The sequence below is a fragment of the Tachysurus vachellii genome, chromosome 21 (assembly GCF_030014155.1).
Source record: "Tachysurus vachellii isolate PV-2020 chromosome 21, HZAU_Pvac_v1, whole genome shotgun sequence".
Classification (NCBI taxonomy): domain Eukaryota; kingdom Metazoa; phylum Chordata; class Actinopteri; order Siluriformes; family Bagridae; genus Tachysurus; species Tachysurus vachellii.
In genome coordinates this window covers 7,041,324-7,059,979 of record NC_083480.1, presented here as the reverse complement: position 1 = coordinate 7,059,979, position 18,656 = coordinate 7,041,324, and the positions used below count along the sequence as shown (strand labels likewise).

At 36.6% G+C, this 18,656-nt stretch overlaps 1 protein-coding gene across 3 annotated transcripts in view; it reads right to left on the bottom strand.

Moving 5' to 3' along the window:
* csmd3b (CUB and Sushi multiple domains 3b) overlaps positions 1-18,656 on the bottom strand; it is a 406,848-nt gene that overhangs the window by 345,106 nt on the left and 43,086 nt on the right. For all 3 annotated transcript variants that reach the window (XM_060897477.1, XM_060897478.1, XM_060897479.1), the window contains exon 2: positions 12,589-12,811. In XM_060897477.1, the coding sequence (XP_060753460.1) occupies positions 12,589-12,811 (223 nt within the window). The remainder of the gene's footprint in view (positions 1-12,588; positions 12,812-18,656) is intronic.

The window sequence follows — 18,656 nt, the reverse complement described above, 5'->3', positions numbered from 1 at the left end:
CTGAGTACTGAACGGGAAACTGCATAGCTGGATATGAAACGAGCCTTTGCGCATGAGTAATTAGTCAATAGATCATTCGTCAACAGGATTCAGGAGATTTGTTAAGTTGAGTAACAGAGTGTCTTTTGCTTCAACTGAGCAGAAGTTTTCACCAAAGTCCTTCCCATTTTATAAAGCAATAATGAGCTAGTTTGCTCTCGCGCGCTCTAATGTATCGTTGTTCTCTTCCATGTTCATTAATACTCTGACAGTAAAAAGCATTAAACAGGCAGTCAAGCTTATTGAATGATATCCCTTGAAATAACCTCAGGCAACTCTGCAAATGTTGCTGACTTGGCAGTTTGTGGTATATGGCGGCGTGCCCCCTGATTTAGACTCTGTGATGCTGGAAAGCACTTTTGATTGCAGTCAGGCTATGATTAATACCATGCTGCATAAGCCTTCTCCATATATCTTGAGAAAAAGGTGAGTTTTTCATCTCTACCAGTCTTTAGAAGATGTATGGTACTATAGCAGTGAAAATATGTATCATGCCCAAGCCACGGTTTGGCAATATACTCTGAAAACGAATTGATGACTGAATAATGAATATACTTTCCCAAATGTTTTTAGTAATGCATTACATGCACAGTAATAAATAAGAAGTAACTTCTTTAGAGTGCATTTCAAATACCTCCTGAAAAAAATACCCAGGAAGCAACTGGGCTGTATTGTCATTCCGTCACTTTAAATAGTCATGGAATGGTATGATGAATCACAGATGACAAGCTGAAGAATAACACCTCCACCTGATGTGGGATTATTTCCGCTTGAACAGGCTTAGTCACACAAAATACTTGTATAGGTGTTAGCTAGAGGTATAAATGAAAATATCTGGAGGAAAACTGTAAGGTTAGCTTGAACTTAGCATTTGAAATATCTGGTAAATATTCTAGTATAGAAATGGGAATGTCAAGCTTTGTGGTCATTTCTACTGAACTAAGTTTTAAGAATGAAATTGAATATATAGTAAACCAATTAGCACTTAACTTGCACATGCAGAAATCTAAAGATGTGAAACCCTAAAGATGTGTTTTTGTTCAGTATTCACTGTTTTCCTTCAGTATTCTGTTTTCTATCTAGTACCTAGACTACTTGGGGCAATACATTCGTAGAAAAAAAAAGAGAAATTCAAAGGAAATGGTGATATCCAACTCATTTCTGCTCAAAATTTCAAGGTGTTTATCTTCAACCACTAAAATCCTGTGTAAAGTTATACAACAGAGAGAAAACATCTCATACTGAAAGCCATAATGAGTCCTAACTCATTTTATATCAGACTTACAATTTACAATAAAACAATTCGCATTTGTTTACACTGACTGAAAATGTCTGATAAGTCGATTTCCATCCTGCTGGAGGAATGAAACAGAAGTGTACTGGTTACAACGGCTCAACATTATCAGTCATACTTAAGCAAAAAAACAAAAATCAATACTGTAGTTCGGGATTTTTATGAATTTAAATATCTGTTGGATTGTCTAGAATTAATCTTTTAACACCACCCGGTTAGCACAGGTCTCCCTGAAATATTTCACTAGTACTTCCTGTTTACAAAGTACATATGTAATTTAAAGTCAGACTAACATTCATGAGTAAGTTCTGAACCTTCAGAACTTCAGTCTACTGATTGACTTTCATGTGCTTTGTCATCAGATTGTTACCTAATAAACGCACATGATCCTAGCATATGGATCCTTTAAATCCCTCCAGTGTGTTACAGATCCATCCAGTAATTAAATATTCTCATCTAACATTATCTAATCTTGTAATAATGTGCTTTGTCTATGTTCAGAAATGGAACTGACTGCTGATCAAACAATGAAACAGACCCAATTCAAACAAACATTCTTTTGTAGGACAAAGATATTAACAATACTGCTAATGAGGAGGGTTGATGGACACTTGGTAAGAGACAACAACACTGGAAACATTTGAAGATAAGTCCAATTTTTTTTACAAATATCTGTCAGTATTTGAAAAGCACAACAGTTTTTCATTTAAACAAGTGAATAATTCACCAATAAATATAGGAGGCCACATTTTACCAAAAATAAATAAATAAATAAATAAAAATAAACAGTTATCTCTTTTCCTGAATGATCCTAAAGCAGCTAGATATAAGCTCCTACCTGAAACCTACTCACAAAGTGGTTAAGAGGTCATGATCAGCTCACATCTCACGAGCATATCATAAGTAAATCTGAGTCAACTTTATTCATGAGCCATTTCTAAAATGTGCCCCCCTCCATTTTTTTTTTTTGTAGATTTAAGCAATGATGTTACTCTTGCAGTGTAATTCAATCAAAGTGCCTCTCTGAAAACCTCTTTTCATCGTCTGACCTGTTTGTTAGAGCATATAGTGAGCTGTGTGTTTGAATCTCCCTTGTGTGTGTAAGGCTGCATGACATGGAGGATCCTCTGCACTGCTAATTGTTGAAAAATTACTCTGGGGAGTTAAGTGTATTAGAGGAGGAAAGCAGTTATCACCATGTTTTTAGTTATGCAATAACATTAACGTCAGTGCACGAATATGTAGCATTAAGCATTAATAAATAAGCATTGCTTGATTTTATAAATATGTGATTATGTAAAAAGATTTTACTTATTATATTTTAACAGACACAGCAAAGTAATGTTGTTTTGTTAATTATAAAGTAGGGTACGAGTTCTTGAACTCTTTTTACAAAAGGAACATGTGCCTGTTTTGTGTCCATGTTTAACATTGAATTTCTCTGACATGTCACATTACATTTACATTTCTGGCATTTAGCAGACACCCTTATCCAACTGAGCAATTGAGGGTTAAGGGCCTTGATCGGGGGCCCCGCAGTGGCAGCTTGGTGGACCTGGGATTTAAACTCGTCTTCATAAGTATTTCTGTTTTAGGTGTAATATATTCATAGCAATATAAAGGGGGGGAAATTGTGATATCAAACCCATTTCTACTCCAAAATTTCAAGGTGCTTATCTTCAACCACTAAAATCCTGTATAAGGTTTTACAACAGAGAGAAAAAGTCTCACGCTAAAAGACAACAGTGTTCTGACTCCTTTTATATAAATGAATTATAAAATTCATTTGTTTACACTGACTGAAAATGTCTGATGAGTCGATTTGCATTCTGTTGGAGGAATGAAACAGCAGTGTACTGGTTAGCACGTTTGCCTCACACCTCCAGGGTCGGGGTTCGATTCCCGCCTCCACCTTGTGTGTGTGGAGTTTGCATGTTCTTCCTGTGCTTTCCTCCGGGTACTCCGGTTTCCACCCCTGGTCCAAAGACATGCATGGTAGGTTGATTGGCATCTCTGGAAAATTGTCCGTAGTGTGTGATTGCGTGAGTGAATGAGTGTGTGTGTGTGCCCTGCGATGGGTTGGCGCTCCGTCCAGGGTGTATCCTGCCTTGATGCCCAATGACGCCCGAGGTAGTTCGGATAAGCGGTAGAAGATGAATGAATGAATGAATGAATATTTTATAATAGATTTAACAGAAACAAATCAGCCGATGAGCTAAAGTACGTTTAAAGCCTTCTGCACAATTGACTATATTACGTATTATATAAGACATGTTATATTACTATATGAAAAGTGCATACAAGAAAACAACCAATCGAAATGCTTACCTAATGACTGTATTTTTACCCTACTGTTAGTGTACACACTAGTTAGTGTGTGTCATGTTGTAGGTTAATAAAAACCTTTTTATGTACGATTAAGTATCAATTGACCAAGCCCTTGTGTAGAGATGCTTGAGGAACCACTGCTCTGTGCTTTGTGAACATTTCAAAGAAAACCTATTCGGTTGTCGAACAAGCTGCATGTTTATTTGCGCTGCGTAGCTGTTTGTTTGTGTAGGTAAATAATGAAGAGTTAATCCTCTTGATCCCAGTTTGTAGTTTATAAGCTCTTTTAAGGTGACTGCAGTAACCATCACGCAACTTCGAGACCTTTCGAAACCTTTCAGTAGCTGCATTCAATATTCAAATTATTTTTATTTATTTTGATTCTTATTAAAATATTTGAAGCTGTTTTAGAGTGATTTGTTGTATGTGATTCAGGCTGAATTAATGTTTCGATTTAATTTTTTTTTGCAGGTCTAAAGGATGGTCTTAATATTCGATTCCCATTCCTAATAGTTTCTCTTTAGTATGCTATTTATAATAGCAATAGTTTTTTTGTGAATGTTTTTAATTTTATCAAGAATTTAATATTATAAAATACTGATGCTGTGCACAATATTGTTCCTCTTTTCTGTTCTTACTGAAGCAGTGAATTGTCTGCTTTCATATCAACCCTCTAATTCCACCGAATAATTATTATATATTAAAATAGATTTTCATACATTAACATACTAATATCTGCGAACTAGACATTCTATCCACTTATATTCCACTTTCTATCAATCGTACATCCGGGACACTTTGTCAAGGGTATGGCTATGTAAGGCAGTGCAGGCCATGACCTCCTGTTAGTATCTGCTGAGGCTTAGTGCAAAGGGAAGATCAGGCCTGATTAAGATTTCCCAGTAACAGACAGGTCTTGTTAAAGTTCTAATGGTTTCTCTTATAGCTGGCTTGAAACCAGAAACCATTTATGGAATAAGAAAACATCAGCATTTAAAAGTTTGTTTTATTTCATAGGACGAGGAGTCAACCTGAGGCTACAGGATTGATAATTATAATAAAACTAAAAAGAAAACATGTAAAACTAATGAAGAGGGGATCGATTATAAGTTGTACGTGTGAATGAGAATTCTGTTTATCTCTGTATTGCGTTTGTATCTGTCAAGTCAAAATATTGAATTAAGTGTCAAATACAGAGCACAACCGCTACTCTCTCACTTTAAAAAGCTTCTGTATCCACTTTTATACACTATCCACGTCAAGTAAACCTCCATCAAGGGTGTTTGAGGTCTTATTGGAAAGCTATTGGCAAGACAGCGATAAGAGGAAAAAACAACTGCACTGCAATGTGGCATCAGAGCAATAGGTGATTTGTGTATCGATTAGGAACTGACAAATGCCACCAGTTCAATACTGGTAGCCCATGTCAATTCTGAGCAATGCTGTGTTGAATAAGCACATGTTTACATTACTTATAAAACAAGATAAGACCTTTTGTATTTTGTTCAACCAAAAAAGACTCAATAATGTGAAAGCCTTACATTGAAAAAAACTGTTTTGGTTTTTTTTTTGTTTTTGTTTTTTGCAATAGAGATAAAAACCGCAAAAGATCACAACCAATGTTAACAAGTAACAGTTAAAGACATCACTCACACACTTTGCCCTTTTATTAATATCAGCAAAATGTGAGCATTATATTTGGGAATAATTAGACCTTTTCTTCGGGAATTATATCACAAACAAAAACAAAGCTACACGCATTTCCTACTACTCGCTATTATTTTCTAAAGCCTTATGCTGTTATTCATTCTGGCAGGTAACATTTTCATTTGTTCATGCATTCATTCATTCATTCATCATTAGTTACCTTAGTTTTTTCTGAATCCTGAGTCTATCCTTGAAACACAGGCCATGGAACGTGAATACGCACCGGTTGGGTTGCCAGACCATTGTAATGCATCATGAACACAGACACTGACACACAGTAAAACCCTGAGGCAGTCTAGTGTAGCTAAATGATGAAGTGGTATGTCAAACATAGCATTTGACATGTCTACATGCTATAAGTCTACCCATGTGACGTGAACATGAAATATAAATAAGCAGACATGATGTTTGGCGACTGTATTAAACAAGATATTGAACTTGTTCATGATATGATCAATCATTACATCATTCAGCTTTAAAACGCTTATAGCCTTTAGCTTAGAAAACAAAGGTTTAATAATGGATTCAATGGTATTTCAAAAATAGTAATAATAATCATTTACCAAAAACGTCTAAAATTACAAAAAGAAGTATGTATAATGACTCAACTGTGCACAGCAACATTTTATCCCAACAGTGTTGGATTAACACCCAGGATGTTGATGTAACACATTCAGAGTTCATTTGTGTCCAATTTGGCATATATTTAAACATGGACCAGTGTTAACTCAACATTGGGGATTTTTATGATCCCAAAAATCATGTTAATATCTACAATATCGGTACAGTACAAGAAAATGATCTGTGTGTATAGTGTGCTGTTTGTGTAAAAAGATGACTGCAGCATTTCACACATTCACCACAGGATGTCAGTAGCTCTAGCTAGAGAGAGCAAAAGAGCTGGTCTCCTCCTCCACCTCTCCTTTACTGTGACTCCTCTTGGCAAACAGCTCTGCACAGCAACAACCCACCCTGCATCTCATATATTTCCCAAGACCAGGAGTACCCGAGTTTTTCCTTTCTATCATTCCTAACCAGAAACACCTTGCTGCCTTTTTATAGTGAAGTGAAGTTTATAATAATTAATCACACGGTTTGATTTAATGCTTCATGCATGCATTAAGCAATGTATCTCATATATGGTGAAGTAATGATGAGTAGGGAGACGTACAAGCTATACAGTGATTAAATATCTGAACGGCAACTGAAGGTCTTAAAGATCACCGTGCCGCTCGTGTCTTTACCTTTCAGCGTCACAAAGATCATTTCCAAAAGCAACATTTTAGCAAAAAGCACCAATGCAAATACAGAATAATCCAATACATATGCTATATTCACTCGGTGAGAGGAAATTAGTCATACATATGTATCAGACGGAAACAGAGACACAGGGATTTCGTTAAAGCTCAGCATCTCTCCTTCTGTGGCTCTGCAGTAAACCTCTTCACGAATTTCACATTCTTTCCTTACAAGGTATTTAGAGTCCGTCATCTAACTATTCCCCACAGGCACCCTGATCAGACGCCACAACAAACTGAAATATGATTTATGGAGACCGGCAGGATTGAGTGACACAACAGGGATGAATAATTGCTGGTGGCAGCTCACGCTTCCTCTAGCTACACCCGCATTCACACACTGATGGCTAATTATGCTGCAAACGCCACAGGACTATGAGAATGTGCTTACGGGCCAGCAAAGAGCTCAGGCTCTCTGTCATGATCACACACACACACACACACACACACACACACACACACACACACACACACACAAACAGACTATTAACTACAATAATGAACCTGACTACTTAAAGACTAGGAGTTATGCTTTCACAAATCCATTTCAAATGGTAAGCCTCCTTTATGTAAAGTAATAATGTACTATTATACTGAAACAATAGAAAATGGAGAAAAAGTCAACTAAATTCTATTCTTAGCCTTTATTTCAGCAAATATGTTATTCATTTCATTTGTGTTTTTTTGTAGCACTTATCCTGTGTCTCACGGTCACATCGAGCCCAGAGCTTATCCTTTATACACCCTGGATGAGGTGCCAACTATGGAGGAAGCTGGAGTACACAGAGGAAACCCCTGAACCACACAGAGACATGCAAACTCTGCACACAGACAGGAAATGAACCCCCAACCCTGGATGTGTGAAGCAAACTTGCTAATCACTGAGCCACCATAACCCCATAATCATCATAATCACCATAATCATTTTATGTTTTATACGTTTTGAAATTTGCTGGATTGTAAATATTTTAACAACATAAATATATAGTGACATATATCAATCAACTAGACTTTCTCAATAAGTGAGATTTAATACCAGGCCACATAATAATAATAATAATAATAATATAATAACTAAAATTGATTGCAATGAATTACAAAATGATAATTAAATTGTATCATAATAAAAAGGAACATTTTAGTGATTCAGCTTCAAAATTTGCTTTAATAATTACAATTATTTTACTGCTGTATATATACATCTATATATATATATATATATATATATATACATCTATATATATATATATATATATATATATATATATATATATATATATATATATATATATATATATATATATGCATCAATCAATCAATCAATCAAGCAAATCAGAATTTTGCATAATTCATGAGAAACCAGATCAATCACCACCAAGAGTGATTATGAAGTGTGTATCACGTGAATCTCACCGAAAAGATTCCACATCATTTTATTGAAGCCACACCAGCATGTTAAACACTTCCAGCAATCATGGAATGATGGAGAAGCTGAAAATCTTTAACATTTGTAAAAAGCTGATATGGTTTACATCACCTCCTGTTTTCACTAGAAGCCTGACAGATAGAAAAGAACTTCTCACAGGATGGTTAAAATGAATAATGATGCGCAGCTACCGAGACATAGAGCCACACTTGATATTCATATACTGTAGCAGCCTATGATTGTAGTTTCTTATGAATAAATTCATGATACAGCAGTATGAACATGTAGTCATATAGGACTCCAAAATCAGGGAATGCAAAGGGGAAACAAAGACTGAAACCCATTGCTAATATATAACCTTTCACATGCAAGAGGTTTACGAGAGTAGAGATATTTCATTGTAGATGTAGCAGTGAGTACCTGTGGGGATGCCACTATACAGTAGGTGATATTTTCAATAAGAATCAGTTTTTGCTGTGAGTCATATATACATATAAATGCATTTGTAATGGACACAAAAAGTGTGGAGACAAAACTCTCAGTCAAGGGCAACAAATTCTAACCACTGATGGACTGTGCAGAGCAACATACAACATCTACAGCATATCAGCTTTTGAATGTTGGACACTTGAAGCACTCAATGTCACGCAGCGGAAGAGGGGCTGGGCTACAGGTACTGATACTGGATTGTATGTTACAAGAAACGTTGCCATTAACAATTTTTTTCTTCAGTTAAATACCGTTCTAACTGTACTAGCAGTATCCATCTGTGAACAGGAAAATAACGTAAATGGTAGACCACCAAACCAGTTGAAGCCAGAATCACTGAACACATTTTCACCATTAATACGCAAAAAAACAACTCAGACTGAATAAATCTCATGAAAGGTTTTGGTTCTGAAGCTGAAACACAGACAAACTCACAGATGTGTACAGTCATATATAAAGACATATTACGCAGTAGATAACATACACAGTAGACTCAGTATTACAGAGACAGAGGTCTTTACATTCATACATCTGAATCAATTCCCAGATTAAGCTAAAACGTAAACCATAAACGGTCTCTTGGTTACGAGCAAATCGTTATGAGCTGTTATTCATTGCAATTTATTTGTGTCAGATCTCTAAGGACGACCAGGGTGGCCATAAAAGACAATATATTTCTCTTCTTATGCATGGCGTTCTCAACTGAACAAATCAGGGAGGGGAATATTTCAGTTCAGTGCATATTTTAATGTGGTAGAACAACAGCATGCAGTTTGTTTGAATTCATGAGAGCATGACATAACAACACCAACTTATCCCCTGTAGAACCTTATATTATATACATCTTTTACACAGTTAGCTTAACTCGTCTTTCTTCCCAAAGAAATTAGAAACACGAAAAAAGAGACAGAGAAATAAGATGAGATGAGAAACATGAAAAAGTGTAAGCCCTGTCTTTGTTCATTCATTTATCCAATATTCTCTTTTCCAGCTTTCTATTGATTGGCATGTTGAAGGATGGTTATTTGAGATTACTATGTTGGATCTGCAAATGTTCCAGAACTTGCAGACGGTTAAACATTAAAAAAATACCCATGTCCTCTATTTTTAATGAGAAGACTGCTGGAAGAACTACACTGTCTCGAATACACTTAACGGCTGTGTCGAATCAGTGGTATGTCACCGCTAGTATACTGGATATAGGAATCTCTATAGGAATAATATAGGAATATATATATGATGAATAAATATTAACATGATTGAATACTGCAATAAAATTCATAGGAGGTTAGAGATGCTTGAATTATTATTGCAAATCCAAAATGTGAATAAAATAATTTTATTTTCATATAAAAAAAAAAAGTGTGGGAGAGAGAATAAGAGAGAAATTACAGAGGCAAGGAGGTAAAGATGGAGGAAAGAGAGAAAACAGGAAACTGGTGGAGCGGCACTGTGCAGGTTGCCTAACAGCTGGAAGCTGACAAGTGTGTGGAACTACAGCACAAGCTGGGCGCTAAATCCCAGGAGGCCCCCGTGAAGCGACCCTGACCCAGCTTACTGCCTGTACAGGGCATGAAACATGCTTACGTACACAAAATTAACAGCACAGGTGAGAGCAGCAAATACAGTCCGCCTCCCTACAATGCTCATCCTTTTCTGCAAAGCTGTATCACTGACACCACAGGTCCAGGTAATGGATGAGTTTGTGAACAGAGCAGACTTGCTTTTGTTTGGCTTTTTTTTTTTCTTCAAAACACAATCTTAAGACAGATCACCTTACCGGAATCTGTAGCCTGTAAATACGGCGAATATTTGTCTACTGTCAGCTGTCCAGTTGCCATGAGCCTGTGCCAGTGTTGTATCAGATTCCTGTTGGTAGCTAACAGGAGAAGAAACTAAAGTCTTCTACTGTTGTAAATCATTCTCCTTAATGTTCTGCATGTTGTGAATTGGGTAGCTTACAGTTAATGTGTTAGACTACTAATCAGGAGGTTGGTAGTTAGGTCCGCATCCCAGGGCTACCAAGCTGCCACTACCAGGCTCCTGAGCAAGGTCCTTTACTGTCAATTACTCAGTTGTATAAAATGCAAACAAACAAAAAAAAAAGTCGCTCTGTATAAGGGCATCTGACAAAAGCTGTAAATGTATGAAAAGTATGTTTAACGTGTGTTCTGAAATGCTTTTCTGCTCAGCCTGACAGTAAAGAGTGTTTATTTGAGTTACCATAGCCACCTGGTCAACTAAAATCTGTTCATTCCCCTCTGACCGCTCACATCTGTAAGGTGCTCCAGCATGCAGACCTGTTGATCACTGTATATTTTTTTGTATTCACTGTTGTTTTTGCACCATACTATATATAGCACGTTAAATTCATAGTGATCACATTAATTAGAACGGTAGGATATCTGCATAATTGTATGTATTGTGTGCTACATGATTGGCTGATTAATTGCATGAATGAGGGTTTTGTTTACAATTAGAGAAATGCAAAACTTTGAGGAATCTAAGTGAATCTAAGCAACTGAAAAATCAATCCAGCCAAGGTTGATTAATATCCTTCAAAGTTTTTTTTTGTTCTGTAGTGTATATGGTGCATGTAGGTCTTTCATAAGCCATGCTGAGCTCTATTTACGTCTAAATGAACGAAAATTAGCCATGATGGTACTCTATTTACAGTAATTTATGGCTTTAAAGCATGTCTGAATTCTGTTTTGCTTAATTCAACTAGTTCAGGCCTGGCCAACCCGCGGCTCCCGAGACGCATGCGGCTCTTTGCCCGGTTTCATGCGGCTCTTACGTTCATGTCAAAGTTTGTATTTGTGTCTTTTTAATATTCGTGTTCGCTTCGCTTGAGTTCAATACAGTATTTTCGTCAAACACGCATGTGAGTGGGATGAAAATACCTCAAAGTTTCCCATTAAGAGCAAGATCATTTGAGTAAACAATTTGTGTCAAGTTCGCACTCAAAATGGCAGGGAAAAAAAGGGTGATGTTCAAGTGTGCCCATATGTATGATGTGGCTCTTTGCGGTAACACAGTAAAAAAATGTCTCTGACTGGTTGGCCACCCCTGGTCTACTTTATACTACAACTATTTTAAAACCTATACCATGAGGTAAAATCAATTGGAAGAAGGAATTAAGGAAGTAAGGAAGAGTTCATTCCAACCATAAATAGCTGATGCAGTACATGATGAAATAAAAACAACTTTCCTCTAGGACTCTGGTGCTACATAAAGACACAGAGGAACATAAGACAACACAGAACTTAGAATACCCAGTATTTTTAGGGCTTTTATAATATATATACAGTAGATATACAGTAATATACAGTAGATATACTAACATTGCCTATTTTTCCCCAATTATACATGTTCTAATACAATTCATTTATTATAAAATTACTTTTGTTTAATGAACTTGTGTTAAACATGCATTAAAGCAGAAGCCTTTATTTTGTTACATATACATTACAGAACAAAACTTTGCATATCCCAACTTTTTAGCCATGATACAGCGTCCCTGAAGGAGGGAGGGCTAAGGGCCTTGTTCAATGCAGCTTGACAGTGCTGGGGCTTGAACTCCAATCCTCTGATCAACAACCCAGATCCTTAACCACTTGATCCACAACTGCCCCGGCCAGGCAATATCACATCTTGTTATCCCACATGAATTCTCATTAAGACATTGAGAATGTCTATATCTCTCTGTAATAAACCCCATGTTCCTACAAAAGAAAAGCTAAATACTGAAAACCACAACAAGTATTCTGTATCCATGGCCGAACTCATCATGCAGCTTTTTTTTTTTTTAAGTAGTATTCTGTCCAACCATCTCTATTTTATTTCCGAAGAAGATGGTGGGAAAAAATGAACTAAGGTGATTCTCATTGTCAGTTTAAAAAGGTCCTCACAATGTGGATGTGGAGGGTCATGGAGTCATTCAGGAAGAAAACAACAACAACAACAACAACAACAAGAAATAAAAACACTCAGTGAGCTGTACTCACCTTGTCCTGAAGTTAGCTGGATGAGGATGTCCATCATAGAGGGATAAAAAATCATATTCCTCCTCCACTGCGAAAGACTGAAAGACTATCTGAATTCGGTTGCCTTCCTCTGCTACAATAACCCATGTACAGTTTGCCCCATTTGGGTAACCATATGGAAAACCAGGGCTTTCAATGGTCCCATTCCTTCCTTTTAAAGTCCCACCACATGTATATATGAAACCTGTAAGCAGAAAACAAAAGAGACACAGAAACAACATAAACCATATGAAGACAAAAAGATTTATTTAAATTCATATTTGCTATTTATTTAAATAACAAAGTCTTAGGCTACAGTTTTAGAAAGTACACCGAGATGCTGCAGAAAGTAAATTAGCTTTAAGTGCTATTTTTAAACGCTCAAATTATTGCAGGCTATATGGTGAACAAAATCATTACACCACTGTGATGATTATAACACCACAAAAAATATATAATCAACACGTCATTACACAACATTACACAAGCTCACTTTTCATTCCTGAAGGGAAATGGAATAGGATTTGAATATTCAGAACAGATACAAGATACAAACTACCTGATGTTTGTTGCCTTTTTTCTTTTTCAACCTTACTTGGACATCCAGTTATATTTAGAACCTCTAGGACAGACCTTTTTGTTTTTACTGCTACTGTACAGTCATACAGTAGTTTTTTAAGTAGTAAGAAAGCAGCATCACATCGATTACAGCTATTTAAGAGGAAAAACATTTTTAGATTTATACTAAAGGTGTCTGGCTCATATCTTTATGTGGAACTTAATGTCTGTTTATGTGATAAAACTATTAAAATATTGAGTTATATAAGTAATATATCTGAAAGGTCTTTGTATATGTCTGAAATCCATTTTTATCACATTTCAAGACCTTAGAAAAGAATACCAGTGACAGTGTCATTTTTATAATAGAGTCGATTAATATTCCATCTCAGTAAAGACGACAACTAAACAGATAATCCTCTTCACATGTGCTTCCAAAAATCGAGCTAAATGAAAATTCTGATTTGGCTCAAATCCAGTGCAACCAAAAGTAGGCATCAAGCAATTATCTCAGTTGAAAATGAATTAATTAGGTAAATTAGGCAAGTTTTAACAACAAAGTTACTGACAGATTTATTTGGAACAAAAGCTGTTGTAACTTGAGACCGTAATCAGTGAATTGGGAAATTTATTATCCCCCATTAATTCATTCAGATGTGGGTTTCCTGGCCTACAGAGAACAAATATTTTTCATGAAACACTTATGCATGACCAGATGGCCTGTAAAGTTCTACATAATTTTAACATCCTTGGCTGATTTATTAGCTGTTGATAAACAGTGAGTCATTTCTAAAGGGAATTCCTTGTTGTAATGGAATGCATCAAGATATATATATATATATATATATATATATATATATATATATATATATATATATATATAAACAGGGGGGCACGGGTCGGGGTTCGATTCCCGCCTACACCTTGTGTGTGTGGAGTTTGCATGTACTCCCCGTGCCTCGGGGGTTTCCTCCGGGTACTCCGGTTTCCTCCCCCGGTCCAAAGACATGCATGGTAGGTTGATTGGCATCTCTGGAAAATTGTCCCTAGTGTGTGGTTGCGTGAGTGAATGAGTGTGTGTGTGCCCGGCGATGGGTTGGCACTCCATCCAGGGTGTATCCTGCCTTGATGCCCAATGACGCTTGAGATAGGCACAGGCTCCCCGTGACCCGAGGTGGTTCGGATAAGCGGTAGAAGATGAATGAATGAATATAAACAAACATAGATTTACACCAAGTCATGTGTATTAAAAGCTTGTTTAATTACGAGATGCTACGAAATTGAAAATCCAAATAACACAATGGGCTAAAAATTCAATTGTTGTAAAGAGGTAAAGTTTATTTGGACTAAGACAGATTCCTGATTATATAACTTCGGAACTCGTGATCTAACTTGCTTTCGTAAATTCAGTTTGGCTAAAGATTTAGTTTGTTAATATTATATCTTGGTGTCATCGCTATTTCATTTTTCTGGTTAGTTAGATGGCTTAGGTGCTTTAAATGGCTCTAACTACTCACTTTTGCAAGCTTTAAAAGAATCAAAGATATTTACAAGGAAAAGAGTCCTGTTTGCCAAAACAAACTTTTATTTAATTTTTATCTAGTACCCTATAAACCCTATAAAACTCCATCATTGTATTTTGTAGAATAGATTCAACTCAGCCATGGTTTCTATACCGGATTACGCTGATAAACTAATAAACTCCATATATTTCGAGAAAATAAAAATAAGTGCTTCATTCCGTCGCACAACCGTGAACATGACTGATCACGAGCGGTAAAAGTTAAAACTTAATTTGTTTTCCTGGATCTGCCTCCAGGCATGAGTGACATTATTATATTTTCTAGACAGGAGGAGGGAGTGGTTTAAGGCCATTGTATTGTTTAGAAGTAACACTGATGGATAATAAAAATGTACAAGCTTTGAGTAAGAGTAAAAAACAGAGTGAGCAAAGAAAAAGTGGAAAAGTGGGAATAATGTTAACCTTAATCTGAAGTACAAAAGGAAAAAAAAAAACATTCAAAGATATTTTCTCTCTGTTGCAAATGTGCATCACACCAGTAATTAATATACAGACAGTTTTTTGTTGGCCAGAGTCACAACGCACATTCAATCAAAAACCTCTTCAATTTATGTTTGTCGAACATGACCTCGATTATCATAGAAAGTGTCTCGCCACTGAAAGGAGTTTAAAAGAAGAATCCTTTGTTTGCACTTTCAGCACTTTAAGAAATTTTCTGCAAAAAAAAAAAGAAAAAAACTCCATAAATTGCATTGCAAATTTAAAAAAAAAACAGCAGCAAAATCAAGCATTTTTGGCAGCAATAATCACAGAGAAAAATACCCTGGAGGGACTGATTATTTACTTTACTTGATTGACTCCAACACAAAGATTTTATCCTGGCTCATTTTTGTGTCTCATTCATGATTCAAACAGGGTACTTAAATATGTTTTGTGCATCACTTAACAAATTTGTTCAGCACAAGTCAAGCACTTTAGGCATGTACTGTATACGAGCTGCTGCCTGCCACTCCTTATCGCTCAAATGCTCCAAATTGATTTGCTCTGAAGGCCGATGACACTTCAGGCCCTAATTGCCCTGCAAGCTGCCGTGACAAATTAGCACCTACATGGTGTGAAATGAGAGCACAAGTCTTGAATACATACTTATACACACAAATACAGTTTGATGAGATTAGAAATCTGGAAGTAGAAATGAATGAAGGTGTAGTAAACATTATGATTCGGCTGAACTGAACTGGGAAAAGAATAGCAACACCTGGCCATGCACAACAAAAAATAGATGCACTGCTGGAGCTAAGTCATTTTGGGGCATGATGACACACACACATGGTGACAGGAAAGGATGATGTTAACATGAGTCAGGATCCAACACTGTGTGCCTCTGGTGTTTTGGCATTCATACCTTCTGAAGTAAAAATGATCCACTTTATTTCAGTGGGTTCCATTTATTTCCTCAGTGCGACCACAACCAGGTAAAATAGAATGTACAGTACATGTACAAACGTTTAAGGACAATTGACCATAACACGTGTGCTTTTTTGTTCGTGTGCTTTTTTGCCGTTACAATGACCCTCACTCTTCTGTGAAGGCTTTCCATTAGATTTAGTAGTATGGCTATGGGGATTTGTGCTCATTCAGCCACAAAAGCATTAGCGAGATCAGGCCCCAAATGTCAGTGGTGCAGTCGGGGTGAGATATGATGCACTTGATACAAATTAAAAACACTTCAGAAATATTTTCAGTGCTGATTGACGTGTTCTCATTGATCATGCAAGATTAATTGTAACTACACTATGTGGCCAGAGGTTTGCCAAAGTCTCCCCAAAGGTGTTCAATAGGGTTGCGTTCAGGGCTCTGTGCAGGACACTCAAGTTCTTCCACTCCATCTTTGGCAAACCATGTTTTCATGAAGCTCACTCTGTCCAGGTGCATTGTCATGCTGGAGCAAGTTTGTGTTCATGCTTGAACATGTCAGTGAATGCAAACTGTAATAATAAAGACATACTATGCAATTGTGTGCTTCCAACTTTGTGGAAAGAACCACATATGGGTATGATGCTCAGGTATCCATAAACATTTGGTCATATATACTATACTTTACTCTATGGGGGATGTGGTAGCCTAGTGGTTAAGGTATTGGGCTAGCAATCGGAAGGTTGTGAGTTCTATCCCAGGACCACCAAGCGACCACTGCTGGACCCTCATTTGTAGTGCCCTCACTTATCCCTCATTTGCTCAGTTGTATAAACTGGGATAAAAATGTAAGTCGCTCTGGATAAGGGTGTCTGCCAAATGCTGAAAATTAAAATGTAATCGTGAATAAACGTAACAATGACTTCATGAGGAATTACTGTAAAAATAAAGGAATGGTTTCTATGAATTTGGACCAGAGTTCTGAATCGTTTCTGCTGTATACTGTACCATAGAAGATGCTGCACTGATTCTGAAAAAAAGGACTGCTTGAGAGCAGAAACACTTAAGGTGCAAACTTGTTGGCTGTAAAATGGCCACTGGGTCATAATGAAGTTTTTTAAACAAGTCAGACAATAAAGTGTTTTGTGAGTACCTAAGCTATAGGGAACCATTTTAGATTTAGTGCACTACATATAAATTTCAAGACAACTAGATAGTGTACTACATACAAACTGTATGTAGTGTAGTACAAAATTTATGCCTTTATTTAATAAAGCAAATGTAAGCAACATAACACATGCTAAGTTTTGGATAAGGACAGTGATTTTTGAAGTTTTCTATCAGAACAGTGATATTTATTCTCACTTAGGCACTGAGCTTGAAAATAGTTCATTTTGTGTCATCTGTAAAAAGTAATATCCATCTCATTTCCAAGGAACCGTAATGGAGCATACTTATACTCACAAACACAGCATGAGCGATGCATGTTAACAAGCCATTGCTTACTCCTGCAGTTAAATATTGTAGCGATAAGAAAATAAGGCTAAGACAGAGCAATTGATTATGCTGCAGCCCCTGAGAGAGATCCCGTCTAAATTACCATCTTGACCTCAGCAATGAGATTAATGTGGAGATTTAGCAGCTTGTGCCCACTTCCCTGGGTGAACTACCCACAGCAGTGAGCCCTGAATCCTCGTATAAAAAAACAGAGACACAGCGAGCACAGTGTAAAAGGATAAAGCACATAATGGACAATCTGCTTAATTAGAATTTGCTATTTATCACCCACACATCCATTAAAGAACTAATTACCTGAAAGGGAGAAGAGTGATGCTGCCCACAAATTTTAGCAAGGATAGAGAAGAGACTCTTAGAGATCTATTAAGATTTTAAGAACTTGTTTGTTTTGGAGATCAGAGAGGGTGATGAGCTTAGTAAAGAGAATCCATCAATGTCCAACTCACCCCAGACAATTATTTTAGTTATAGATTTGTATTAGAAAGTGTTATATGAAAAACATTCAGCAGTTCAATGAGGAGTAGTATTTAGTAACATGGTACTTGTAATGTAAAGGAAGCAAAGGATTTCCTTTTTTATTTCAGAGTATGATTATTTCAGTAGCTCAGGATTTTTATTCATAGTATAATATAGCCTCTAAAATGCCTGTTTGTAAATGAACCCCGCTGTTGGTCCACAATCTTTGTCTAGTTAATTAGTCAGACAGGCCAACCTTTAAAACCCAGCAACAAAAACAATGCTGCATGTATCACATGAGATCCAAACACCCACCATAGTCGGTTATTTCTCAAGGCCAAGAGCTCAGTGGTGCCTCAGTGTTCTCTCATTTCCTCCCTCATCCCTCTCTCCAGCTGCCTTTGTGCTTCTTCCATTAACATACAGCTTTAAATAATTTCTTTTCATTTACATACTGTACATTTCTCTCTTAAGTCTTTTACTATGTTCTCTCTCTCTCTCTCTCTCTCTCTCTCTCTCTCTCAGAAAAATCTCCATTTTTTTTCTGCATTTTCTACCAACTATCTTGCATTACTTTGAC